Source organism: Rhinoraja longicauda, chromosome 44 (assembly GCF_053455715.1).
Source record: "Rhinoraja longicauda isolate Sanriku21f chromosome 44, sRhiLon1.1, whole genome shotgun sequence".
Taxonomy (NCBI): Eukaryota; Metazoa; Chordata; class Chondrichthyes; order Rajiformes; family Arhynchobatidae; genus Rhinoraja; species Rhinoraja longicauda.
Genome location: NC_135996.1, coordinates 8,155,465 through 8,183,078, shown reverse-complemented (window position 1 = coordinate 8,183,078; position 27,614 = coordinate 8,155,465). Strand labels below are relative to the sequence as shown.

At 51.8% G+C, this 27,614-nt stretch overlaps 1 protein-coding gene across 3 annotated transcripts; it reads left to right on the top strand.

The window, feature by feature from the left end:
* The first annotated feature begins 842 nt into the window (after positions 1 to 842).
* psmd4a (proteasome 26S subunit ubiquitin receptor, non-ATPase 4a) lies at positions 843 to 25,157 on the top strand. Of its 3 annotated transcripts, none has more exons than XM_078431953.1 (10): positions 843 to 971; positions 5,585 to 5,725; positions 9,434 to 9,548; positions 17,775 to 17,861; positions 18,650 to 18,718; positions 19,843 to 20,073; positions 20,920 to 21,022; positions 22,588 to 22,719; positions 23,540 to 23,613; positions 24,386 to 25,157. In XM_078431953.1, exons 1-10 carry the CDS (start codon positions 946 to 948, stop codon positions 24,551 to 24,553), a joined length of 1,146 nt encoding a protein of 381 aa, XP_078288079.1. In that variant the 5' UTR covers positions 843 to 945; the 3' UTR covers positions 24,554 to 25,157. The 3 variants fall into 3 exon arrangements, with proteins under 3 accessions (XP_078288079.1, XP_078288078.1, XP_078288080.1); XM_078431952.1 differs by having other exon boundaries at positions 20,920 to 21,028; positions 24,386 to 25,151; XM_078431954.1 differs by having other exon boundaries at positions 19,858 to 20,073; positions 20,920 to 21,028; positions 24,386 to 25,143.
* The last annotated feature ends 2,457 nt before the right edge of the window (positions 25,158 to 27,614 follow it).

Here is a 27,614-nt window from a genome sequence, read left to right as displayed (position 1 = left end):
GCAGCAGCAGCACCCTCCTCTGACCGACGTCGCTGTTTCCATCACAGACGGGAGGACTCGGTGCGGAGTGGTGAGGGTGGGGGCGCATCGCATCGCATCGCCTCTCGCAGGGACAGACAGAAGCAGCTGCACAGACCGCCGGAGGAGAAACATAGAAAATAGGTGCAGGAGTAGGCCAGTCGGCCCTTCGAGCCTGTACGCACCGACATTCAATATGATCATGGCTGATCATCCAACTCAGTATCCCGTACCTGCCTTCTCTCCATACCCCCTGATCCCTTTAGCCACAAGGGCCACATCTAACTCCCTCTTAAATATAGCCAATGAACTGGCCTCGACTACCTTCTGTGGCAGAGAATTCCACAGATTCACCACTCTCTGTGTGAAAAAAAACATTCTCATCTCGGTCCTAAAAGACTTCCCCCTTATCCTTAAACTGTGACCCCATGTTCTGGACTTCCCCAACATCGGGAACAATCTTCCCGCATCTAGCCTGTCCAACCCCTTAAGAATTTTGTAAGTTTCTATAAGATCCCCCCTCAATCTTCTAAACCCCAGCGAGTACAAGCCGAGTCTATCCAGTCTTTCTTCATATGAAAGTCCTGCCATCCCAGGGATCAATCTGGTGAACCTTCTCTGTACTCCCTCTATGGCAAGAATATCTTACTCCAGTGTGGTCTCACCAGGGCCCTGTACAACTGCAGCAGAACCAGAGAGGGAGGGAGCGCCGCGCTGTGGGAGGGGCGGGGAGTGAGGGAGCGCCGCGCTGTGGGAGGGGCGGGGAGTGAGGGAGCGCCGCGCTGTGGGCGGGGCGGGGATTGAGGGAGCGCCGCGTAGTGGGCGGGGCCTCTCGGCCATGCAGTTAGACGGGCACTGATTGGCGACAACTCTGACCAATGGGCGGCGCGCTCACGGCGGGCAGAGGATCGGCGGAGAAGCTTCAAGATGGTTCTGGAGAGTACGATGGTCTGGTGAGGCCCCGCGCCCCCCCCCCCCCCCCCCCCCCCCCCCACGGTCCCCGCATCCCCGCGAGTGGGCAGTCCGCCCCCCCCCTCCCCCCCGGGCAGACACCTGCGCTCCGAGTGGCCGCTCCGTGACTCAGCGCCCGCCGAGGATGGGGCCTGAGGCCGAGGCACAGCATCACCGGCCCGGCCCACCCCGGCTCCCCCTCCCCCACCCCGGCTCCCCATCCCCCACCCCGCCTCCCCCTCCCCCACCCCGCCTCCCCCTCCCCCACCCCGGTTCCCCCTCCCCGGCTCCCCCGCCCCCACCCCGGCTCCCCCTCCCCCACCCCGGCTCCCCCTCCCCCACCCCGGCTCCCCCGCCCCGGCTCCCCCTCCCACACCCCCACCCCGGCTCCCCCTCCCCCACCCCGGCTCCCCCTCCCCCACCCCGGCTCCCCCTCCCCCACCCCGGCTCCCCCTCCCCCACCCCGGCTCCCCCTCCCCCACCCCGGCTCCCCCGCCCCGGCTCCCCCTCCCACACCCCCACCCCGGCACCCCCACCCCGGCTCCCCCTCCCCGGCTCCCCATCCCCCACCCCGGCTCCCCCTCCCCCACCCCGGCTCCCCCTCCCCCACCCCGGCTCCCCCGCCCCCACCCCGGCTCCCCCGCCCCCACCCCGGTTCCCCCGCCCCGGCTCCCCCTCCCACACCCCCACCCCGGCACCCCCACCCCGGCTCCCCCTCCCCGGCTCCCCATCCCCCACCCCGGCTCCCCCTCCCCCACCCCGGCTCCCCCTCCCCCACCCCGGCTCCCCCTCCCCGGCTCCCCCGTCCCGGTTCCCCCTCCCCCGGCTCCCCCTCCCCCACCCCGGCTCCCCCTCCCCCTCCCCGGCTCCCCCGTCCCGGTTCCCCCTCCCCCGGCTCCCCCGCCCCCACACCGGTTCCCCCGCCCCGGCTCCCCCTCCCCCGCCCCGGCTCCCCCACACCCCCACCTCGGCACCCCCACCCCGGCTCCCCCTTCCCCACCCCGGCACCCCCTTCCCCACCCCGGCACCCCCACCCCGGCTCCCCCTTCCCCACCCCGGCACCCCCACCCCGGCTCCCCCTCCCCCACCCCGGCTTCCCCACCCCGGCACCCCCACCCCGGCTCCCCCACCCCGGCACCCCCACCCCGGCTCCCACACCCCCACCCCGGCTCCCCCACCCCGGCTCCCCCTTCCCCACCCCGGCACCCCCACCCCGGCTCCCCCACCCCGGCTCCCCCTCCCCGGCTCCCCCTCCCCCACCCCGGCTCCCCCTTCCCCACCCCGGCACCCCCACCCCGGCTCACCCGGCCCGGCCCCCCCACCCCCGGCCTGAGGCCGACACACGGCATCACCATTCAGGATGTCTTTATTTGTCATATAAAAAACAAGTTTGTTGGACGAAATGTCGTCACCCACAGTCCAATAATAGAGCAATAAACAAGCAAATTACACAACCCCAACAAACACACACACAAACACACACACAAGAACCATCCATCACAGTGAGTCCCCTCCCTCCTCACTGTGATGGGAGGCCACAATGTCTGCACCCTTCCCCTGCCGTCTCCTCCCGCGGTCAGGCTGGTGTCGTTGCCACGTTCCAGGCCGCCCGCGCCTGACGGTGAAAGGGCCGCACCGGCCCACCCCGGGCCCCCCCCCACCCCGGCCTGGCCCGGCTCCCCCACCCCAGCTCCCCCACCCTCACCTCGGGCCGGCTCCCCCACCCCCGGCTGAGGTTGGAGGAGGGATACAATAGATGAGGTTGGAGGAGGGATACAATAGATGAGTTTGGAGGAGGGATACAATAGATGAGGTTGGAGGAGGTACATAATAGATGAGGTTGGAGGAGGTACACAATAGATGAGGTTGGAGGAGGTGTACAATAGATCGAAGAAGGGTCTCGACCCGAAACGTCACCCATTCCTTCTCTCCCGAGATGCTGCCTGACCTGCTGAGTTACTCCAGTATTTTGTGAATATATACAATAGATGAGGTTGGAGGAGGTATATATAAGATCATGGATGCTCTTGCCCAGAGTAGTTGAATCGAGAACCAGAGAACATAGGATTAAGGTGAAGGGAAAAAGATTTAATAGGAATCTGAGGGGTATCTTTTTCATACAAAGAGTGGTGGGTGTTTGGAACAAGCTGCCAGAGGACGTAGGTGAAGCTGGGACTATCCGAACATTTAAGTAACAGACAGGTACATGGATAGGACAGGTTTGGAGGGATAAGGACCAAACACGTGCAGGTGGAACAAGCTGCCAGAGGACGTAGGTGAAGCTGGGACTATCTGAACATTTAAGTAACAGACAGGCACATGGATAGGATAGGTTTGGAGGGATATGGACCAAACACGGGCAGGTGGGACTAGTGTAACTGGGACATGTTTGTTGGTGTGGGCAAGTTGGGCTGAAGTTCCTGTTTCCATGCTGTATTACACTATGACTATTATTTTAAATGCTCTGCCTGTCTGAATTATCTCCTCTGGCAGCTTATTCTTTTTGTTCCCACCACCCTCTGTCCTTCTAATTCCTGTTGAAACTTTCCCTTCTTGCATTAAATCTTTTCCATCTAGTTCTTAATTCCCTAATCCCAGGGGGGAGGGACTGTGACTATCCTCTATATCTATGTTCCTCTTCATTTTTCTTTTAGTTTTAGAGATACAGTATGGATGCAGGCCCTTTGGCCCACCGAGACCACACTGACCAATTAGCATGTGTTCATGAGACACTAAGGGCAATTTTAGAGAGGCCAATTAACCAAGAAATCCGCACTTGGAATGTGGGAGGAAACCGGAGATCCTAGAGGAAACCAAAGCAGTCACAGGGAGAACGTGCAACTTCTCTACAGACAGCACCTGTAGTTAGGATCAAACGGGGTCTCTGGTGTTCTGAGGCAGCAGCTCAACCACTATGCCACTGTATCTCTATACCTCGAAAACGCAAAATTGTTTGACTGATTGCTTGGATATAAACATAGCACAAAAAGTAAGGAAATTTGTGTTTGGTAGATTATTTCTTTGTTGTAACAATGCTTCTTGGCAATAAATCTTATACCGTTGGAAAGCCTGTTTATTTCCCTTTTAAATGGCGCCACATTTGTAAGGAACATGCATTTGTGGGATGAGCAGCAGAGCTGAGTATATGGGTTGCGCCCTTGAAAAATCTGCCAAATCTCTGCCAATGCCAAACAGCTTATTCTGCTGTTGCTATTGACTCTTGTTTTGAGCTTCTGGTACCCCCAGGTGCTGACAATCAGGTGCCTGATTGGCAGCATCTGTGAGCATGGGCCCTGCTACAGTGGTCAGTAGGTGTCTGCTCCAAGAATCGGCATGCCACGTTTGACTGATCTGGATAGGGCCCGTGCGATAGGGCAACTTCAAGCTGGTGTTCCGCAAATCAAGTTGCGGCATTATTTGGAGTGAGCCCTAGTACCATCTCCAAAGTGAAGGCCAAGTTCCATATAACGGGGGATATCAGAGACAGGCCGCGAAGTGGGCGTCCCAAGAAGACAACACCCGAAGAAGACCGTTTCCTCACCCTGTCAGCACTTAGGAACCGTAGGCTGTCTTCTACAGATTTGCAGTCAAGGTTTGCAGGACGATATGGCCGACGGCTCTCTGCCCAGACAATTCGGAACAGACTGCACGCAGACGATCTCCGGTCTCATAGGGCTGCCAGGAGGCCTGCCATGACTGCCCTTCACCGTCAGGCCCGTTTGCGCTGGTGTCGGCAACACGTGCACTGGAACCTGAACATGTGGAGGAACGTTATGTTCAGCGATGAGTTCAGATTCTGCCTACGGCAGTTGGATCATAGGGTGAAAGTGTGGAGAAGACGCGGAGAACGCTATGCTGATTGCTGCACCGATAGAGTAACATCTTTTGGTGGAGGCAGTGTGATGGTGTGGGGCGGCATCTCCCTCACTGGAAAAACGAGGCTTATCATCATTGGAGGCAATCTCAATGCAGAGAGATATCGAAATGAGATTCTGCAACCAGTGGCAATCCCATATCTCCACAGTCTGGGACCGAACTCTATCCTCCAAGATAACAATGCTCGCCCCCACAGCTCAGGGTTTCTCAGAGACTACCTCCAGAATTTGGGAGTGGAGAGGATGGAATGGCCTACCAGCAGTCCTGACCTCAACCCCATTGAACACTTGTGGGATTAGCTTGGGCGTGCTGTTCGTGCCAGAGTGACCAACACAACCACGTTGGCTGACTTGCGACAAATGCTGGTTGAACAATGGGATGCCATCCCACAACAGTGTTAGACCAGGCTGGTGTCCAGCATGAGGAGGAGGTGCCAGGCTGTTGTGGCTGTGTATGGTTCTTCCACACGCTACCGAGGCTCCTGTTTATTAAATGAATAAATTGTTAAGTTGCCAATATGTCTTGTTTCTTCAGACTTCAATCATCCAATCCACCAAACAACACCGAACAAGAGTCAATGGCAGAATAATGGCACAAATTTCCTTACTTTTTGTGCTATGTTTATATAGGTCAGAGAGATACACTGAATATTTTGGGTTGGTGGACAAATCTTCCCTCTGAGCTTGATGCCATACAGGTTTCTACTCTCTGACAGCCACCTCTGCTGGTTTTGTTACAGTGTTGACAACAGTGAATATATGAGGAATGGAGACTTCCTGCCAACCAGACTTCAGGCACAGCAGGATGCTGTCAACATCGTCTGCCATTCCAAAACACGCAGCAATCCTGAGAACAACGTTGGACTCATCACACTCGCCAAGTAAGTCACCAATCTTTAATGTATCTCACTGCTTGGGATATCTCACTGCTTTATGTTCCTTGGTGCCCCGAATTGAGAAAGCCATTGTGGAACTGATGAAGCCAACAGTGGAATGGGGCCTGTTGAAATGAGTAAAGCTGTAACAAGCCTCTGCAAAGATTGTGGGAACTGCTGCCGGTATCGGACCTGCTGTGAAGAATGTGACAACATGATTCTGCAACAAGCAGCCACCACATCCACTGTTGTGAAATTCATTATATTCAGCAACTTGGACATAAATGCATATGGGTTGGTTGGTCAGTTTGCAGATGACCCCACGACTGCTGAGTTCATGGACTGCAAGGATGGCTGTCAATGTATACATTGACATAGCGGGATATCCCAGCTCTTGGAAGGATATTGTTTAGCTAGAAACACTTTGGTCGCTTGCCCTCCCCAATTTCCTAAGAGTGAATCAAGCTTTGCCCTCTCCCTTGTCAAGCCCTCTACATATTGCCTGAGGAACCTTTCCTGAATGCATTTGACAAATTCCACCCTGTCTAAATCCTTGGCACTATGACAATTCCAGTCTATATTGGAAATGTTAAAATCCCTTACTCTGACAATCCTATTAGTCTTGCAGCTACCTGTAATCTCCTGATATATTTTTTTCTTCTAATTTCTGTTGACTATTTGGGGGCCTGTGGTGCATCCCAACAATGTGATCACCTCCTTTTTATTTCTCAGATCTGCCCATATAGCCTCACTGAACATCAAGTTAGGAGGAGGGGGAGTTCAACGAGATCTGGGTGTCCTAGTGCATCAGTCAATGAAAGGAAGCATGCAGGTACAGCAGGCAGTGAAGAAAGCCAATGGAATGTTGGCCTTCGTAACAAGAGGAGTTGAGTATAGGAGCAAAGAGGTCCTTCTACAGTTGTACCGGGCCCTGGTGAGACCGCACCTGGAGTACTGTGTGCAGTTTTGGTCTCCAAATTTGAGGAAGGATATTCTTGCTATGGAGGGCGTGCAGCGTAGGTTCACTAGGTTAATTCCCGGAATGGCGGGACTGTCGTATGTTGAAAGGCTGGAGCGATTGGGCTTGTATACACTGGAATTTAGAAGGATGAGGGGGGGATCTTATTGAAACATATAAGATAATTAGGGGATTGGACACATTAGAGGCAGATAACATGTTCCCAATGTTGGGGGAGTCCAGAACAAGGGGCCACAGTTTAAGAATAAGGGGTAGGCCATTTAGAACGGAGATGAGGAAGAACTTTTTCAGTCAGAGGGTGGTGAAGGTGTGGAATTCTCTGCCTCAGAAGGCAGTGGAGGCCAGTTCGTTGGATGCTTTCAAGAGAGAGCTGGATAGAGCTCTTAAGGATAGCGGAGTGAGGGGGTATGGGGAGAAGGCAGGAACGGGGTACTGATTGAGAGTGATCAGCCATGATCGCATTGAATGGCGGTGCTGGCTCGAAGGGCTGAATGGCCTACTCCTGCACCTATTGTCTATTGGATGAACTACTGGACTACTGCCATGTATTCTCTTTAATCAGTAAAGCAACATCCCTTCCCCTTTTACACCCAATTCTACCTCTCCTGCAGCACCTATACTCTGGAACATTAATAGACAATAGGTGCAGGAGTAGGCCATTCGGTCCTTCGAGCCAGCACCACCATTCACTGTGACCATGGCTGATCATCCACAATCAGTACCCCGTTCCTGCCTTCTCCCCATATCCCTTGACTCTGCTATCATTAAGAGCTCTATCTAACTCTATTGAAAGCATTCAGGGAATTGGCCTCCACTGCCTTCTGAGGCAGAGTTCCACAGCTTCACAACTCTTGAGTGAAAAAGTTTTTCCTCATCTCCATTCTAAATGGCCTACACCTTATTCTTAAACTGTGGCCCCTGGTTCGGGACTCTCCCAACATCGGGAACATGTTTCCTGCCTCTAGTGTGTCCAATCCCTTAATAATCTTATGTTTCAATAAGATCCCCTCTCATTCTTCTAAATTCCAGAGTATACAAGCCCAGTCACTCCAGTCTTTCAACATACGACAGTCCCGCGATTCCGGGAATTAACCTCGTGAACCTACGCTGCACTCCCTGAATAGTAAGCATGTCCTTCCTCAAATTTGGAGACCAAAACTGCACACAATACTCCAGGTGCGGTCTCACTAGGGCCCTATACAACTGCAGAAGGACCTTTTTGCTCCTATACTCAACTCCTCTTGTTATGAAGGCCAACATGTCATTAGATCTCGTTGTACTTCCCCATTTCCTAACTTGGCACCATTCAGATAATATAAGAAAATAACTGCAGATGCTGGTACAAATCGATTTATTCACAAAATGCTGGAGTAACTCAGCAGGTTAGGCAGCATCTCGGGAGAGAAGGAATGGGTGACGTTTCGGGTCGAGACCCTTCTTCAGATAATAATCTGCCTTCCTGTTCTTCCCACCAAACTGGATAACCTCACATTTATCCACATGAAGCTGCCAGTCCTGCCCTTCTCTTAGCCAGGTTTCCATAATGGCTACAACATCCCAGTCACACAGTCCTATCCACACCCTAAGTTCATCCGCCTTACCCATCAGGCCTCTCCCATTAAAATAAATGCACTTCAGTCCAACAGTCTTTCCTCATTCAAACTCGCCTGTTATCCTTGTGCATGTAGTGCTTCAGCTCATTGTTGGCAAAAGTACCTTCAGTCTATTGTTGCATCAGGCAGTACTGAGCTGAGATTGTGCACCACTCTTTTAGAAGGTACCAAGGAAGTGGTGCGCAGCTGAAACAGCCAGGATTACAGGTACAAGTTGTGACTGGTTTGTCATCTAATTGGTCTGGGCTGGACTGGATATTATATGTTCAGTGGACAGCCCTAAGCTTTGTACAGGCCTGTTAAATAAAAGATATGAACAAGGAGCCTTTGGCCATTATTCCCGTTCGGCCATTGAGGAAGAGCAAGGCTCGTTTCCTGCCTGAACAGTCCATCCCTTGGGTCGTATTATATCTAAAGACCTACTGACCCGCCTGTTTATATACATGGCAATGGAGCATCCAAGCCCTCTTGGGTAAAGCATGCCTTTTAGGTGAAAAAATGACTTTGGTACTTTAATCCCTTGTTATTATTTCTGGTGACCACTCAATTTTTAGACTTTTTTCTGCCACTGCTATCAACTTAACTGGTCGAAGCTCTTTCCTCTCCCAACCATCCACACCACCCTTTTACTTAACGTTGGTATTTTACTTTCTCCTTCCAAGCTGTGGGAACTATTTTGGGAAACGACAACTGGGGCATCTGCTTCCTGTGAAGTTATCATGGTCCAAACTCTCAGGTGCAGGCCATCAGGTTGTGGTGATGAATCAGATTACAATTTCTCTTTCACACATTGTTAAGCCCCCCCCCAAGCCTTGGAACAATCGCTTTCTGCACTACTCGTTTCCCATTGCTCCCTGCATTACTGTATCCTCCCCCTTCCACTGTCTCCCATCATTGCTGCTATCTCCTGCCTTTTACCCTTCCCATCATTGGGTCTTTGTTCCATGGCCTCCATCCTTCCATCAATGGCTGCATTGTCCAGTAACTGCCCCATGTCTGACTTTGTTCTGTTATCATGTTGCTATCAGTTTGTGCTCCTACCCTTTGGTTCAGAGTCCATTATATAGCAGACATTGTTGCATTGTTCTGTTTTAACAGTTTTTTCCCTTGGTCTGTTTGCAGTAACTGTGAGGTGCTCACTACCTTAACCCCTGACACAGGACGGATTCTCTCCAAGCTTCATGCTGTGCAGCCCACTGGGAAAATCAGCTTCTGCACTGGTATCCGAGTTGCCCACGTAAGTGAGACCTTTAGGGAGCAAACTCGCCACCCAGTCAAGTCTTTCACAGCTTCGGCACTCTACAGGTTCCATTCAAACTCTGCTCACTCTCACTTTAGGAACTCCCACAAGCCGCAGTCAGATAATGAGCAGGACAGTGTGGCCACGTTATTTCAGGAGAGGAGAAACCAAGAGCATAATTCATGACTTTTTCCCCACTACACTAAGCCTGTTACACCATTCAACAATCATAGCTACTGTATCTTGTCTCCAGCAACTTGCTCCATATCCATCTTAACCCAAATGACTCAACTTTGTCTCGGTTTGATATCCTTAGTTGACTCAGTGTCAGCAGCTTTTTGCAGAGGCCTTGCAGAATGTAGGGACCTTCAGAAATATCTTTGCATCTTCTCTTGGCACAGGCAAAGTCCCAGGGGACTGGATAGTAGTCAATGTTGTGCCTTTGTTCAAAAAGGGAAGTAGGAATAATCCTGGAAATTATAGGCTGGCGAACTTCGTGTTAGTGGCGGGGATTCTTTGGGATGCGATATACACACATTTGGGAGAGAATAGACCTATAGGGGCTCACAAAATGCTGGAGTAACTCAGCAGGCCAGGCAACATCTAGGAGAGAGGGAATGGGTGACGTTTCAGGTCGAGACCCTTCTTCAGACAGTCAGCGTGGCTTAATCCGCAGCAGGTATGTCTTGCCAACCTGATTTTGACTTTTTTGAGGTTCCAAAGTTAATTGAAGTGGGTAGGGCAGTGGATGTTGTCTGCATGGATTTTATTAAGGCACGATAAAGTCCCTTATGATATGGAGGGATATGGATCGCATGGTAAAGGAGATTAGTTTTACGGCATCATGCTCGGCAAGGGCATTGTAGGCTGAAAGGCACGTTTCTGTGCTATACTATTCTATGTTCTATGGAGGACTAATCCAAGAGATTGAGATGCATGGAATCCATGGAGGTTTGGACTTTTGGATTAGGAACAGTCTTGCTCGTAGAAGACAGGGTTGTGGTTGAAGGATGTTATTCTGGCTGGAAGAATAACCAGTGACATTGCACAGGGATCTGTGCTGGGATGTCTGCTGCTTGTGCTACAAAACAACTTGGATGTAGATGGGTTGGTTGGTAAGTTTGCAGACAAACAATACAATACAATACAATACAATATATCTTTATTGTCATTGTACCCAGGGGTACAACGAGATTGGGAATGCGCCTCCCATACGATGCACTAATTTAGGTAATTTAGACAGCAGCAACCCAACGAAACGAACAGTTGTAACAGTTTTGGACAGGGTAAAGTGCAAGTTGATCTATGCGTTGTGGCCATCCGGCTCAGCAGGACCGGTTCATAGCAGCTATGGCCCTGGGGATGAAGCTGTTCCTGAGTCTGGAGGTGCGGGCATAGAAGGCCTTGTATCGTCTGCCCGATGGAAGGAGTTCGAACAGACTGTTGCAGGGGTGTGAAGAGTCTTTGTGGATGCTGGTGGCTTTTCTGAGGCATCGTGTGTTGTAGATGCCCTCCAAGTCTGGTAGCTGTGTTCCGATGGCCCTCTGAGCTCTATGGACTACCCGCTGTAGAGCTTTCCTTTCTGCCTCCGTGCAGCTGAGGTACCACACAGGGATTCCATGCGTTAGGATGCTCTCTATGGTGCAGCGGTAGAAGGTCTTCAGCAGCTGTTGGGGTAGACCAGACTTTTTCAGTGTTCTTAAGTAGAACAGTCTTTGTTGTGCCTTCTTGACCAGCGCAGCAGTGTTATTGGACCATGTTAGGTCCTCCGAAATGTGAGTGCCCAGAAACTTGAAGCTGGACACTCTCTCCACACTGACCCCATTGATAGAGATCGGGGCATATTCCCCGTTATGTGACCTACGGAAGTTGATGATCAGCTCCTTGGTCTTGGTGGTATTTAGGGACAGGTTGTTATCCGAGCACCAGTCCGCCAGGTTCTGCACCTCCGCTCTATAGTTTGTTTCATCCCCGTTGGTGATCAGCCCGATCACCGTTGTGTCATCTGCAAACTTGACAATGGTGTTGGTGTCGAATGCAGGAACACAGTCGTGTGTGAAGAGGGAGTAGAGCATGGTGCTCAGAACACAGCCCTGTGGTGTGCCGGTACTCAGGGTGATAGTGGAGGACAGGTGCGGGCCCATTCTCACTGCCTGCGGTCGTTCCAGCAGGAAGTCCAGGATCCAGTCACATAATGACGAGCTAAGGCCTAGCTGGTGGAGTTTGGTGATGAGCTTGGTGGGGATGACCGTGTTGAAGGCGGAGCTATAGTCTATGAATAGCATCCTCACGTACGTGCCCTGTCTCTCTAGGTGAGTCAGGACAGTGTGAAGAGCCAGAGAGATGGCGTCCTCTGTAGATCTATTTGCCCTGTATGCAAATTGATGTGGGTCCAGTGAGTCAGGGATGCTGGATTTGATGTGTGAGAGGACTAGCCTCTCAAAGCACTTCATGACAATCGGCGTTAGGGCAACCGGGCGGTAGTCGTTCAGGTTGGAGATCTTTGCTTTTTTCGGCACCGGAACTATGATAGCCGACTTCAGGCACTTGGGGACCGTAGCCAGAGATAATGACAGGTTAAAGATCTTGGTGAATACCTCAGCCAGCTGTTCAGCACAGTCCTTCAGTACCCTTCCTTGAACACCATCCGGTCCTGCAGCCTTGCGTGGGTTGACCCTTTGCAGAGCGCGTTGTACCTCCTGTGTGCTCAGTTGCAAGACCTGTCCCACCGCCTCGGCTGGGGTTCTTTCACTCAAGGTGGTTTTGCCAGTTTCAAAGCGGGCAAAGAAGGTGTTAAGCTCGTTGGTCAATGCCATATCGCTGTGGGGGCAGGCAGGGCTGCTCTTGTAGCCAGTGATGTCCCTGACACCCTGCCACATGCTTCTGGTGTCCGTGGTGTTGAAGTGGTCTTCCACCCGTTGCCTATGGGTGTCTTTGGCCCTTTTAATACCTTTGCTTAGGTGTGATCTGGCAACACTGTATGCTGAAGTGTCACCAGATTTAAAGGCATTGTTGCGTGCCCTCAGCAGGTTCTGTACCTCCTTGTTCATCCAGGGTTTCCGGTTTGGGAACATCTTTATCACCTTGTCCTCCGTGACATTTTCCACACAGCAGTTGATGTAGGAGAGCACAGTGGATGCGTATTCCTCCAAGTCTACCTCTATCTCTGAACCGTAGGTGGCCTGTTGTGCAAACAGGTCCCAGTCGGTGCGATCAAAGCAGTCCTGGAGTTGTAGGGTGGCATTCTCGGGCCATATTTTGACCGTCTTTATTGTGGGTTTGGTCTTGCGGATGAGGGGTTTGTATGCGGGCAGTAGAAACAGTGAGAGGTGATCGGATTGTCCCAGGGGTGGGCAGGGGAGAGCTCTGTAGGCGTCCTTTACATTGGTGTACACCTTGTCCAGTGTGTTTGAGCCCCTGGTAGGGCACTGCACATGCTGATGGAATTTGTGGAGCGAGGCTCGTAGGTCGACCTGATTGAAGTCCCCTGCAACAATGAAGGCACCGTTGGGGTGGGCATCCTGCTGCTTACTGATGGCCGAGTGCAGCTGTGCTAATGCTAGGTTAGCATTAGCCTGTGGGGGAATGTATACGGCCATGATGATGACCACCGTAAACTCCCGCGGCAGATAGAACGGCCTACATTTGAGCAGTAAGTACTCCAGGTCTGGGGAGCAGTAGCTCTCTATTGCAGTGTGGTTGGTGCACCAGTCATTGTTAATGTAGATGCAGAGCCCACCGCCCTTGCTCTTACCGGAGTCCTTTGTTCTATCAGCACGATGTAGTGAGCGGTTTGTTAGCTCCACAGCCCCGTCGGGGACCAGTGCGTTGAGCCACGTCTCCGTGAAGATCAGCGCGCAGCAGTTTTTCAGGGATCGCTGGGTGTTGATCCACAGCCTTACCTCATCCAGCTTGTTGGAGAGTGACCGGACATTGGCGAGAAAGATGCTTGGTAAGGATGGTCTTTGTGGGGCCCTCCTTAGCCTGGCCTGCACCCCCGCTCTCCGACCACGTTTTTGCTTCCTCTCCCTGCGCTGGCTCCGTCTCCAACTCCCCGGTGTGGTGGTCCAGGGGCCTGTTCTACCGAGCTCCGTTGGGACTTTGGTGAGGGTTTTGTGGTACTCACCAGCCAGTCTCTCGCAATCGTGTCCGATGTTGAGCAGCTCCATGCGGCTCCATGTGCGATCCGCCTTCCGGGAGCTGCGGTGCCTTGGGGGACACGCTGCTGCTGCCCTTGGACCTGAACCTGCTGCTGCTGCCGTTGGGCCTGCTGCTGTTGGACCTGGACCTGCTGCTGCCGTTGGGCCTGCTGCTGTTGGACCTGGACCTGCTGCTGCCGTTGGGCCTGCTGCTGTTGGACCTGGACCTGCTGCTGCCGTTGGGCCTGCTGCTGTTGGACCTGGACCTGCTGCTGCCGTTGGGCCTGCTGCTGTTGGACCTGGACCTGCTGCTGCCGTTGGGCCTGCTGCTGTTGGACCTGGACCTGCTGCTGCCGTTGGACCTGGACCTGCTGCTGCCGTTGGACCTGGACCTGCTGCTGCCGTTGGGCCTGCTGCTGTTGGACCTGGACCTGCTGCTGCCGTTGGACCTGGACCTGCTGCTGCCGTTGGACCTGGACCTGCTGCTGCCGTTGGGCCTGCTGCTGTTGGACCTGGACCTGCTGCTGCCGTTGGACCTGGACCTGCTGCTGCCGTTGGGCCTGCTGCTGTTGGACCTGGACCTGCTGCTGCCGTTGGGCCTGCTGCTGTTGGACCTGGACCTGCTGCTGCCGTTGGACCTGGACCTGCTGCTGCCGTTGGACCTGGACCTGCTGCTGCCGTTGGACCTGGACCTGCTGCTGCCGTTGGACCTGGACCTGCTGCTGCCGTTGGGCCTGCTGCTGCCGTTGGGCCTGCTGCTGCCGTTGGACCTGGACCTGCTGCCGTTGGGCCTGGACCTGCTGCCGTTGGGCCTGGACCTGCTGCCGTTGGGCCTGGACCTGCTGCCGTTGGACCTGGACCTGCCGCTGCCGTTGGACCTGCCGCTGCCGTTGGACCTGCCGCTGCCGTTGGACCTGCCGCTGCCGTTGGACCTGCCGCTGCCGTTGGACCTGGACCTGCCGCCGCCGTTGGACCTGGACCTGCCGCCGCCGTTGGACCTGGACCTGCCGCTGCTGTTGGACCTGGACCTGCCGCTGCCGTTGGACCTGGACCTGCCGCCGCCGTTGGACCTGGACCTGCCGCCGCCGTTGGACCTGGACCTGCCGCCGCCGTTGGACCTGGACCTGCCGCTGCCGTTGGACCTGGACCTGCCGCTGCTGTTGGACCTGGACCTGCCGCTGCCGTTGGACCTGGACCTGCCGCCGCCGTTGGACCTGCCGCCGCCGTTGGACCTGGACCTGCCGCCGCCGTTGGACCTGGACCTGCCGCTGCCGTTGGACCTGGACCTGCCGCCGCCGTTGGACCTGGACCTGCCGCCGCCGTTGGACCTGCCGCCGCCGTTGGACCTGCCGCCGCCGTTGGACCTGGACCTGCCGCCGCCGTTGGACCTGGACCTGCCGCTGCCGTTGGACCTGGACCTGCCGCTGCCGTTGGATTTGGACCTGCCGCTGCCGTTGGGTCTGTACTGACCGCCACGGGCTTCAACTGGATTTCGGTGCAGGTAGGGTTTTTCCCCCCGCTACTGGGCTGCTACATGCGTGGTTTGCAGCGCTTTGAAGAGCGCGATGTTGCTGTGTGAGGACGTGCTGTCGCCCTGGAATTCTTCGTGGTGAAGGTAAGTTCGTTGCGTTTTCTGGTTACACTTTTTCCTGTTTTCTCGCAGCCGCGTTTGGTGCTGGGCTGCTCCGGATTGCATCGAATGTGGGAGCGCAAAGCCGCTGCGTCTGGACGCGCCGCCATCTTGTTAATGTCACCAAAAAAACACCAAAATTATGAAGTTTCCATCAGTGAGGTAGATGCCAAAATATGCCGCAGGATATAGACCATCTACAGAAATGGGTGGAAATGGGGCAGGTGAAGTTAATGTGTGAGTATTTGCACTTTGGGGTCCAAGTCCATAACTGTGAGAGTGGCAACACATGTAGATAGAATGGTAAAAACATGGTATATGTACCTTTATTGGTCGAGACGTAGAACGTACTGCACAGGAACGGGCCCTTTGGCCCATAATGCTTGTGCTGAACTGTGATCCCTATCCCGCCATTCCCTGCATATCCATGTACCTATCAAAAGGCATCTTAAACGCCATCTTTGTATCTGCCTCCACAACCACACCTGGCAATGTGTTCCAGACCCCCACCACCCTCTATGTTAATACAAGACCTGTCATTCTCCATTATATTTTCCCCTCACACCTTATAACTATGTCCTCTAGTCTTGGGATTTTCCACCCTGGGAGAAAAGGTGTTCTGACTGTCTTTCCTATCTCCACCTCTCATAATTTGATGTACTTCCAGTCCGAGTGTCTCCACTGAGGCAGAGAGCAGCCCGTGACTGTTTTCTAGTTGTTGATAGGATGGTTCAATTTTCTTGGCACTGTCTCGCAAACGGAGATCCTCCCGATTTCCTGACTGAATTTATCAGTAATTATCATCTCTTTAGTAAGAGTAAGGAACGGGACAATGGTAGATGGTATGGTATAGTACCTTATTTGTCACATGTACCGAGGTACAGTGGCGATCAGTCTGAAGAAGGGCCTCGACCCGAAACGTCACCCATTCCTTCTCTCCTGAGATGCTACATGACCTGCTGAGTTACCCCACCAGACTTGCTGAGAAGCTGCTGAAACTGGGGCTTAACACTCCCCTGTGTGCCTGGGTCCCTGGACTTTCTCACCGCCAGGCCCCAAGTGATCAAGATGGGGGAAACATACATCTAACCCCCTCACCCTGAACACAGGATCCCCCCAGGGTTGCATCCTTAGCCCCCTGCTGTACTCCCTATACACACATGACTGTGTGGCCAGGTTCAGCTCCAACTCCATCATCAAGTTTGCTGATGACACTGGTGGTGGCCCTGATCTCCGATAACGAGGAGAAGGCCTACCAGGAGGAGGTGGCTGATCTGGCACTCTGGTGTCAGGACAATAGCCTCCTCTTGAATGTCACAAAAACTAAGGAGCTGATTGTGGACTTTAGAAGGGCTCAACATCCGAGGAAGTACACGCCACTGGAGATAAATGGGATTACTGTGGATAGGGTGACAGCTTTAAATACCTGGGAGTCCACATCACAGAGGATCTGACATGGACAACACACATTGCCGCACTGGTGAGTAAGGCAAGGCAGCGCCTTTACCACCTCAGACAGCTGAGGAAATTCAGAGTCTCTGAGGATCCTTCAGTGCTTCTACTCTGGGGCTTGTCCGGCAACATCTCAATCTGGTTTGGGAACAGCTCTGCCCAGAACAGGAAGGCTCTGCGGAGAGTAGTGCGTTCGGCTGAACGCACCATGGGAACTACACTCGCCCCCCTGCAGGACCTATACATCAGGAGGTGCAGATCCAGAGTCAGCAACATTATGAGTGACCCCTACCACCCCAGCAACGGACTGTTCCAGCTGCTACGGTCAGGCAAACGCCTCCGCTGTCACGCTGTGAAAACAGAGAGAATGAGACGGAGTTTCATCCCACAGGCCATCAGGACTGTTAACTCTTATATCACCAGGGACTCATTTACTGTATTAATTTATTTTTTGTGTTGTATCTTTTTTTTTTAAACTATTGTGTTTTGTAGTTTTAGCACAATCCACAGGCGTTGCCACTTTCATTTCACTGCACATCTTGTATGTGTATGTGACAAATAAAGTAGACTTGACTTGACTTACTCCAGCATTTTGTGATACCTTCGAGGTACAGTGAAATTCATTTTTGTATACAGTTCTGTACAAGTATCACTGTACTCAAGAACAGATACATATTAGATAAGCATCTCAGATACAGTACAAGTGAATAGCATTAGTACACTGAGATAGCATACAGAGTCACCAGTTTGACACCATTTTCAGGTCCTAGTTGTTGTAAGTGCAGGGATCTTGATCTGACCATGAAGGTCTGTTGTCCTGGCAGCGTTGCGGGTCTGGCCACATGTAGCCGGGGTGGTGTTTGCCACTGCTGTACAGTTACTGTTTGCCTCCAGCGGCTCACTCCACTCTTGAAGCACTACACTACATGGTGAGAGATGTGTGGGGTGCATGAGGGGTCAAGCAAAATCTATCTGAGCTCTGATTCTTAAACTTTCTTCCAGTTAGCTCTTAAACATCGTCAGGGGAAGAACCACAAAACACGGATAATTGTATTTGTTGGAAGTCCTGTAGAAGACAATGAGAAAGACGTAAGTAACTGCACGGTTGTTTCTGCTCCTCTTTCCCCAGGTGGTCATTCCTTTGAGTTTGTCCCCTGCAGCATAATTTCAGTACTCTGCTAAATTGTGTGATTGTTACTGAATCCTGTTGATTTTGATGCTCTGTAAATACTCATGAAATGTTTAGTAAGCCTCTGGTTGCCATTGTTAGCGGAATCTTGTCTCAGTCAGGTGGTTGTGAGTTTGAAGGGACTTGTCCAACTTCACTCCAGTCAGCGATGATAGATTATCGAATGCCATGACACCAATGCCCGTCTGTTCCCCGTGGTAAACCTCACTGTTGCCACGACAACAGCAGCCAGAAGTGTTCCCCTTCTGACTTGATTGATGCTGGATTATGCAGACTCTGTTGCCCTAACCAGCCAGCCAGAGTATCTGCAGAATGATGCTTGTGTGTGAGGCTGTTATTGAGGCAGGTAACCCCTGTACTGCCTCCTCGACTAGATAGCGATTCCTCAACCTGCCACAACGTGCAGGCAGCATCTGGGAAGGGAATAGACAGGTGGCACTTTGGGTCTTCTCTTCCTTTGTGAGGAGCCCACACAGGTGGCCTGTATTGCACCATGGTCAAGTGGACACTTGAATTGGACATTATAAGGCAGTAGTGCCAGTATCTGGCCATTACATGGGACTGGACTGAGATGGGGTGGAAGGCAAGCATGATGTTTGTCAACAGGTTCTCTCTCTGCTTCTCTGCGTCTGTCAGTCACTTGCCAGGCCTGTGTATTCAATCGTTTATTGTGCTTTGCTCCTTGCAGTTGATCAAACTGGCCAAGAGGCTGAAGAAGGAGAAGGTGAATGTGGATATTGTGAACTTTGGAGAGGAGGTGAGTCATGGCAGAATGTGGAGAAGTTGGATAAAGGGGACCTGGGGAGGAGGGATTGGGTGGGATGGTGGTCATATGACCCAGTGAAGCACAGTGTACATCCTTAGGTCGTGGAATGTAACAAAATCCATCACACACTTGATGTGATTCTGATCCCTTGATGGGAACTCAAAACCTAGGATAATAGCAGTGTGTTTGGGGGAGCAGAGAGTGGAATCCCTATCATGTCTCTGCTGACTGACAACAAATTATCTCTATCCATGGGGAGATGGCGACTGTGAAGGTAAAGGGACAGTAGAGAACATCATTGGCCATGCTGTCCTGTTCCAGCCCTGACCGGTCCTTTGCGTTTCGTAACAAAATGTATAGTTTAGATTTTAAAACATAGGGTACGATAAAGACTTTTGCAGTTGATGCAAATGTTTAAAAAAAAGAGCATGACAAAACCTAGAAGAGGCCCTTTGGCCCACCATATCTGCGCCAACCACAATGCAGAGCTGAACAAATTCCATCTCCCTGTATGTGATCTGTATTCCTCTATTCCTACCTATTTAAGCGTTTCTTAGACAGTGGGATCATATCGGCATCCACCCTTCTTTCTCCTGGCAACACATTCCAGGCATCCACCAACTTTCTATGACAAACAAATATTTGCCCCACACACCTTCTTTAAACTTTCCCCCTCTCACGTTAAACCAATGCCCTCTAGTATTTGACAATTACAGTTAGATGGACTCTTAACTATATACCCTATCTACGCCTCTCGTAAACTATCAGGTCTCTCCTCAACTGCCGATGCTCCAGAGAAAACAATTGAACTTTGTCTGGCCTCTCTAATGGAGGCAACATCTTGTGAATCTCTTCAGCACCTTCTCCAAAGCCTCCACCATACTGCATACAATACTCCAAAAGTGGCCTCTATAATGCTTTATACAACTGCGATATGACTTCCCAACCTTTATACCCAACGCATGGACCGATAACGGCAAGTTTACTACCTTTTTATTACTAGCCTCTCTACTTGTACTGCCACTTTCCTAAAAGGCAGCACAGGAAGTTGTTTGGGCAGACAGCTTTACCCTCTTGCCCCATCTGCCCTTCTCTTTGTAACTTGATTATAACAGCACTCTCCCCTTAAGGAAGCGAACACGGACAAGTTAACAGCTTTCATCAATGCCCTGAATGGAAAGGACGGAACGGGCTCCCATCTGGTGACAGTGCCCCCAGGCCCAAGCCTTGCAGACGCTCTCATCAGCTCCCCCATTCTAGCTGGAGAAGGAGGCACCATGCTGGGACTTGGAGCCAGTGACTTTGAGTTTGGTGTGGACCCCAGTGCCGACCCGGAGCTGGCCCTGGTAAGCAGATGTTATTTTCTCTTCCCTCTCATGAAAGCTGGTAAAGTTGGAGCAGGATTGTGGCATTAAGGCCTTCAAGCCCGCTCCACCATTCAACACAATCCTAGCTGATCCTGCCCCTCTGCCCATATTCTTGTGCTCTCCCCATTCCCCTTGATGCCTCTTAGAAAGATGTCTGTCTCCTTGGATATATTTAGGATACCCTCCACTGCTTCTGGCGGGAATTCCACAGGTTCACCAACAGCAGAGTAGAGAGATTTCTCCTCCACTCAGTACTAAATGACTTGCCTGGTCTTCTGAGCCTGACCAGCAAGTTGTCAGAAACTCACACATTTCAGTAGCAAGTATATCCTAGATAAGAAAATGAAAGCTGCAAGCAATCTTCAGGTATTCTCTCTCTCTCTCTCTCTCTTGTTCTCCCCCTCTGTGAGTGTAGAGACCAGTGAACATTAACACTGAGATGCAGTGACTCCGTGCCTTGCTTCCAGTGCATGCAGTGAGATCACTTTTGCTGCATGACATCAGATCAAACCTCTACAGCGCTGTCAATTGTATTTAAAGAACATGTGATAGAAGAGTTGAGCTTCAGTCCCCCTGGGTATTTCTCCCTTATTTTGGTTTTCTGGTCAATGTCAGATGTTAAACTATTTTATCTAGCTTCAATTTGGTCGCTTTATTTTCCCTTATTACCAGACCGACCTCAAATGAATACTAATTGGCTTTAAACTGCTGTGGGAGAGTCTGTTGGGGTGGCTGGGGTGATGCCGTTTATTTGCAGAAGGATGATCGGTGATATGGTCAAAGACATGAAGTCCTGTTCATCCATGTTGTGTTGAATTCCTGCAGGCTCTGCGTGTGTCAATGGAGGAGCAGCGGCAGAGACAGGAGGAGGAGGCCAGGCGAGCAGCAGCTGTGTCGGCCGTGGAGGCGGGAATTGTGACTCCGACTGGTGACGGTGGGGCCTTTGCTGAAAGAGGGGGTGGTCTGGGTCTCCTGTGTGTAGCTACTGAAACTGGTGGGCAGTAGACCCTATGAGGAGCGGCAGTGTTGTGGTGGGCTAGTTGTGGGAGGGAAGCACCTCTTGATCATGCTGGCCATGATTACACTGTGGTGACAGAGTCTGAGTCCTTGGTTCCTTCCTCCTAAGGCAGATCAGCTATTAAAGCTCTCAGGCCATGGAGGGATGCTCTTACTCCGGATCATCAGATTGGTGAACTTTACAGTGCAGAGGAGGCATGCTGACCATTTGAAACAGCAATAACAATTGGTTCATTCCCTCCCTCTGCTTTGTGTCTGTTCTTTGTGTTCAAAACTGCTCAATTCACACTTGGGATAATTCTGAAAGATGTCTCCAGCATTTCTGTTCAGGAATCTTTGGACTGGGCTCTATGGTCTCAGTGGTTTGTTGATGTGGTGACACGCTCCATGTCCCCAACTCTGGCCAGCTCGAGTGGGTCTGGTCGAGAGGAGGGGCTTGTGTGTGAGTGGCAAGAGGGGAGTCTGGGTGAGGGGGGGGTTGTGTGAGTAGCTGGAGAGGGAGGGGCTCATGGCAAGAGGAGGGTCTGGGTGAGTGAGGGGGGTTGCGACGTGGGTGAGCAGCTGGATTGGAATGTGGGCGGGGGGGTGGGGAATGTGTGTGAGCGGCTGGAGTGGGAGGGGGGTCTGGGTGAGGGGGTGATGTGGGTGAGTGGCTGGAGAGGAGGTCTGGGTGAGGAGGTGATGTGGGTAAGTGGCTGGAGAGGAGGTCTGGGTGAGGAGGTGATGTGGGTGAGTGGCTGGAGAGGAGGTCTGGGTGAGATGTGGGTAAGTGGCTGGAGAGGAGGTCTGGGAGAGATGTGGGTGAATGGCTGGAGAGGAGGTCTGGGTGAGATGTGGGTAAGTGGCTGGAGAGGAGGCCTGGGAGAGATGTGGGTGAATGGCTGGAGAGGAGGTCTGGGTGAGATGTGGGTAAGTAGCTGGAGAGGAGGTCTGGGAGAGGAGGTGATGTGGGTAAGTGGCTGGAGAGGAGGTCTGGGTGAGGAGGTGATGTGGGTGAGTGGCTGGAGAGGAGGTCTGGGTGAGATGTGGGTAAGTGGCTGGAGAGGAGGTCTGGGAGAGGAGGTGATGTGGGTGAGTGGCTGGAGAGGAGGTCTGGGAGAGGAGGTGATGTGGGTAAGTGGCTGGAGAGGAGGTCTGGGAGAGGAGGTGATGTGGGTGAGTGGCTGGAGAGGAGGTCTGGGAGAGGAGGTGATGTGGGTAAGTGGCTGGAGAGGAGGTCTGGGAGAGGAGGTGATGTGGGTGAGTGGCTGGAGAGGAGGTCTGGGTGAGGGGGTGATGTGGGTGAGTGGCTGGAGAGGAGGTCTGGGTGATGTGGGTAAGTGGCTGGAGAGGAGGTCTGGGAGAGGAGGTGATGTGGGTAAGTGGCTGGAGAGGGTCGCAGCAGAAGGAGGTCTGGGTCAGTGAAGGAGGATGGGGAATGTGTGCAAGCAGCTGGCCTAGATTCACAGTGATCGACTTCTCATTGTTTCCCTTCAGAACCGGATGATGCCCTTCTGAAGATGTCAATAAACCAGCAGGAGTCCCCGGAGACTGGGCTGCCAGATATCAGCAGCATGACGGAGGAGGAGCAGATTGCCTACGCCATGCAGATGTCCCTCCAGGCAGCCGGTACCCACATGGAGAATGTCTCCCCAGTCCCTTTTACCCAAATGCCTCAACCCCTCAGTCTTTCCTACAGCAAGTCTATATTGTGACCCCGTAGGCATGTGTGACCTGCACAGTTGGTGACCCCGTAAACATGTGTGACCTGCACAGTGTGATCGTTCCCTCTCGCGGACCCTGAACATTCTCACTGCGATTCACCACGACCACAATGTGTTAATTCCTCACACTTTTTCGAATTCTCTCCTCCAAGCAGCCAGCCAGCCAGCAGCCACCTTTCCTCTTGTCCTGGTGATTATAAAAATTGCATTCCTCCAACTCGCTGCACGACCTCGGGTCATCCCCAAGTGTTTCTCTGACAAGGAAGCACATTGAATGTGTCCAGTAGTGTAGGAGATGATGCAGCCAGCTTGCAGAAAGACTCACAAATGCCTGAATAAGTCAGTAAATGACTGGCTTATCTGTACATTTTCTTTGAATACTGGCTCATGGATAAATGTTGTCCAGAGATACCAGTTAGAGCTCTCCTCTTCAGAGAGGACATTGCACTCTGAGAGTGTACTTATAATCCCACCACTCTTCCTGACCAGGACACACTACTGGCACTGCTCCTTCCTTGGTGCCTTGATCAGCTAGCGGGATGGGCTTATTGAATTCCAACCAGGAACATTTGTTGATGTGGTGACACGTTCCATGTCCCCAACTCCAGCCAGCTCGAGTGGGTCTGGGTGAGGAGGGGCGGGGGGGGGGGGGGGGGGGGGGGTGAGTAGCTGGAGAGGGGCTGAAGGAAATCAGGAAAATGATTTTAACTTTTGATCTTCCGCAGAATTCGGGAGTGCTGCAGATTTATCCAGCATGGATGCTGGGACCGCCATGGATACATCAGAAGCTACAGCCAAGGTACAACCAACTCCTCACTGCCAGCCCAGGTGCATCCGACACCTTGGCCTCCTGCCCTGCCCTGCCCCTCCCCACCCTTCTCGGCATCACTTGAGTTCCACTCACCCCACCCTCAACCACCAACTCTCATCTGTAGAATTAAGCCATTCTTCCCATCGCATCTGTTCCACCATTCAATCATGGCTGATCTATTTTCCCCTCTCAACCCCATTCTCTTGCTTTCTCACTGTAACCTTTGACGCCCTTACTAATCAAGAACCTATCAATCTCTGCTTTAAAAATACCCAATGACTTGGCCTCCACAGTTGTCTGGCAATGAATTTCACAGATTGACCACCCAAAGAGGGTGTCTGAGCTTTTGTTCCTGAGCTGTCCACCACACAGATACTGCTTCTGTGTAGCAGAGACAATGGGCATCTCCAACAACTGCTGTGATCACAGTTACCTGTCCAGTTTCATTGCTTTTGTTGCTCATACATTCCTTCCCCATCTGTACTTGTTCTGTTCTCCTTCACTCCACACCTTACATATCACATTTCCACCCCAGGACACTGAGAAACAGCACAGAACATACACCCGTTTAGCTGGTACCCAAAATGCACCCAGCCCAATGCCTGTCGCTCCAGCATCTGGCCAAGAGCAGAATTTCAAAAGTGATCTTGAAGCTCTACAAACCATTTATCTTCTGCAGAATCAGAATGAGCATTGAACCAAATATAAGGGTCCGTTACTCATGGTTTTCCTATTCCCTCTCTTGCCCTATCTTCAATAGGAAGAAGATAACTATGATGTCATGGAGGACCCTGAGTTCTTGCAGAGTGTGTTGGAGAACCTACCTGGGGTTGACCCAAACAACGAAGCTATTCGCAACGCCATGGGCTCCCTGCAATCGCAGACTCCAAAGGATGGCAAAAAGGACAAGGAGGAAGAGAAAAAATGAGAGTACCAGCCTGTGTTGGAGAGCTTCATTAATTGCTGCCTGATATAACCTGGTGCCACAACAGTCCAGATTGCTTTATTTTGCAGTAATTACTGCAAATGGTAGAAGTGCTCTTTTTATTTCTCTTCTGTGATGTTCTGTGAAATGCTCCTGACTTACAGTGAAATGTTAATAAAATATTCTTGACTTTGTGCATTTATGGAGCTGGCCTTTGGGACTGATTGAGTGCACGCATGTCCAAGGCTATGAAGGCATGATGATGTACACTTTAGAGTGTTTACTCACCTTTGTACGGACAAGAGGAGAAAACATGAACTAGGTAAGGCAGGGGAAAAGGATTTGTGTGAAGGAGTGGGGAGCCAGAGTCCTGCAATGTCAGCACTGATCAAGTGTTTATCCACTCTAACCTCTGTATCAAATGTTAGCGCAGCGGTAGAGTTGCTGCTTTACAGCGAATGCAGCGCCGGAGACACAGGTTCGATCCTGACTACGGGTGCTGCACTGTAAGGAGTTTGTACGTTCTCCCCGTGACCTGCGTGGGTTTTCTCCGAGATCTTCGGTTTCCTCCCACACTCCAAAGACGTACAGGTATGTAGGTTAATTGGCTGGGTAAATGTAAAAATTGTCCCTAGTGGGTGTAGGATAGTGTTAATGTACGGGGATCACTGGGCGGCACGGACTTGGAGGGCCGAAAAAGGCCTGTTTCCGGCTGTAGATATATGATATGATAAATGTTGGTCTATAGTCTGCTCACAAAGTGATTGTCTAAATGGACTCAAAGCTGTACAGCATAAAAATGGGCCCATTGACCAAAACTGTTCATGCTAATCTATATATATATATATAGATCTATATCTAGTCTTGATATATAAATGTCTACATCTAAGACATGCTTTATTTATCTTTTGCCGAACTCTAATCATTTTCCTACCTATGTTTCCTGCACATGGTATTGGGGGTAGGGTACTGACATGGATAGAAAATTGGTTAACAGACAGAAAGCAAAGAGTGGGGATAAATGGGTCCCTTTCGGAATGGCAGGCAGTGACCAGTGGGGTACCGCAAGGTTCGGTGCTGGGACCCCAGCTATTTACGATATACATTAATGACTTAGATGAAGGGATTAAAAGTACCATTAGCAAATTTGCAGATGATACTAAGCTGGGGGGTAGTGTGAATTGTGAGGAAGATGCAATAAGGCTGCAGGGTGACTTGGACAGGTTGTGTGAGTGGGTGGATATATGGCAGATGCAGTTTAATGAAGATAAGCGTGAGGTTATTCACTTTGGAAGTAAGAATAGAAAGGCAGATTATTATCTGAATGATGTCAAGTTAGGAAGAGGGGATGTTCAACGAGATCTGGGTGTCCTAGTGCATCAGTCACCGAAGGGAAGCATGCAGGTACAGCAGGCAGTGAAGAAAACCAATGGAATGTTGGCCTTCATAACAAGAGGAGTTGAGTATAGGAGTAAAGAGGTCCTTCTGCAGTTGTACAGGGCCCTAGTGAGACCGCACCTGGAGTACTGTGTGCAGTTTTGGTCTCCAAATTTGAGGAAGGATATTCTTGGTATTGAGGGCATGCAGCGTAGGTTTACTAGGTTAATTCCCGGAATGGCGGGACTGTCGTATGTTAAAAGACTGGAGCGACTAGGGTTGTATACACTGGAATTTAGAAGGATGAGAGGGGATCTTATCGAAACATATAAGATTATTAAGGGGTTGGACACGTAAGAGGCAGGAAACATGTTCTCAATGTTGAGGGAATCCAGAACCAGGGGCCTGAATAAGGGGTCGGCCATTTAGAACGGAGATGAGGAAAAACTTTTTCAGGCAGAGAGTTATAAATCTGTGGAATTCACTGCCTCAGAAGGCAGTGGAGGCCAATTCTCTGAATGCATTCAAGAGAGAGCTAGATAGAGCTCTTAAAGATAGCGGAGTCAGGGGGTAAGGGGAGAAGGCAGGAACGGGGTACTGATTGAGAATGATCACATTGAATGGTGGTGCTGGCTCGAAGGGCCGAATGGCTTCCTCCTGCACCTATTGTCTATTATTTGTGCCAATGTGTACAGCAGCTTCTGGTTCCTCACTCTCCCACTTGAGAATGTCATGCAGTTGCTCCAAGACATCGTGGACCCTGGTACCATAGAGGCACCACAAGTAGCAGATTTCAGTTATAATGGACCGAGGCTCCCGTTGCAACCCCTCCCCCCCCCCACTTCTGCCAGTCTCCCAATTTGCTGGCGCCATGTGGCGTGCTTCTGGTTCTGGGAGCGGAGAGAGCGAGCAGCATGAAAGCTGCAAGAGTCCCGTGTCTGCAACTTCTCACTTGTTTAATCCTCCCCCACGACGCTTATCTTCCCTCCTGGCCTTACGTTTCGGGTCGAGACCCGTCTATCCTACAGATAATGAGGGTGGGTGCAGTATTAGGTGGATGCCAGACTACATAGGTTTAAGGTGGGAGGGCAACATTTATTTGGAACCGGAGGGGCAACCTTTTCACTCAGAGGGTGGTGGAGGAGGTCATTGAGACAGATACTATAACAACCTTTAAAAGACATTTGGACAGATACCTGGATAGGCAACGTTTAGAGGGCTATCCATCATCATGGACAAGTTTGGCCAAAGGGTAAGTTTGTGGTGTGTGGAGAGTAACTGCAGATGCTGGTTTAAACCGAAGATAGCCACAGAATGCTGGAGTAACTCATCTCTGCAGCAGGAACCGGCAGCATCTCTGGAAAGAAGGAATGGGTTTATTCACAAAATGCTGGAGTAACTCAGCAGGTCAGGCATCTCCAGAGAGAAGGAATGGGTGACGTTTCGGGTCGAGACCCTTCTTCAGACTGATGTCAGGGGGGCAGGACAAAGGAAAGATATAGGTGGAGACAGGAAGATAGAGGGAGATCTGGGAAGGAGGAGGGGAAGGGAGGGACAGAGGAACTATCTGAAGTTGGAGAAGTCGACGTTCATACCACCGGGCTGCAAACTGCCCAGGCGAAATATGAGGTGCTGCTCCTCCAATTTCCGGTGGGCCTCACTATGGCACTGGAGGAGGCCCATGACA

What these genes read in the sequence shown, in the direction of transcription:
- psmd4a (XM_078431952.1), top strand. Translation starts at nt 946, where the DNA reads ATGGTTCTGGAGAGTACGATGGTCTG. An exon ending in CTGGAGAGTACGATGGTCTG is followed by an intron (nt 972 to 5,584) that starts GTGAGGCCCCGC and finishes GTTTTGTTACAG; the next exon opens with TGTTGACAACAGTGAATATA. An exon ending in CCGACCCGGAGCTGGCCCTG is followed by an intron (nt 20,074 to 20,919) that starts GTAAGCAGATGT and finishes GAATTCCTGCAG; the next exon opens with GCTCTGCGTGTGTCAATGGA.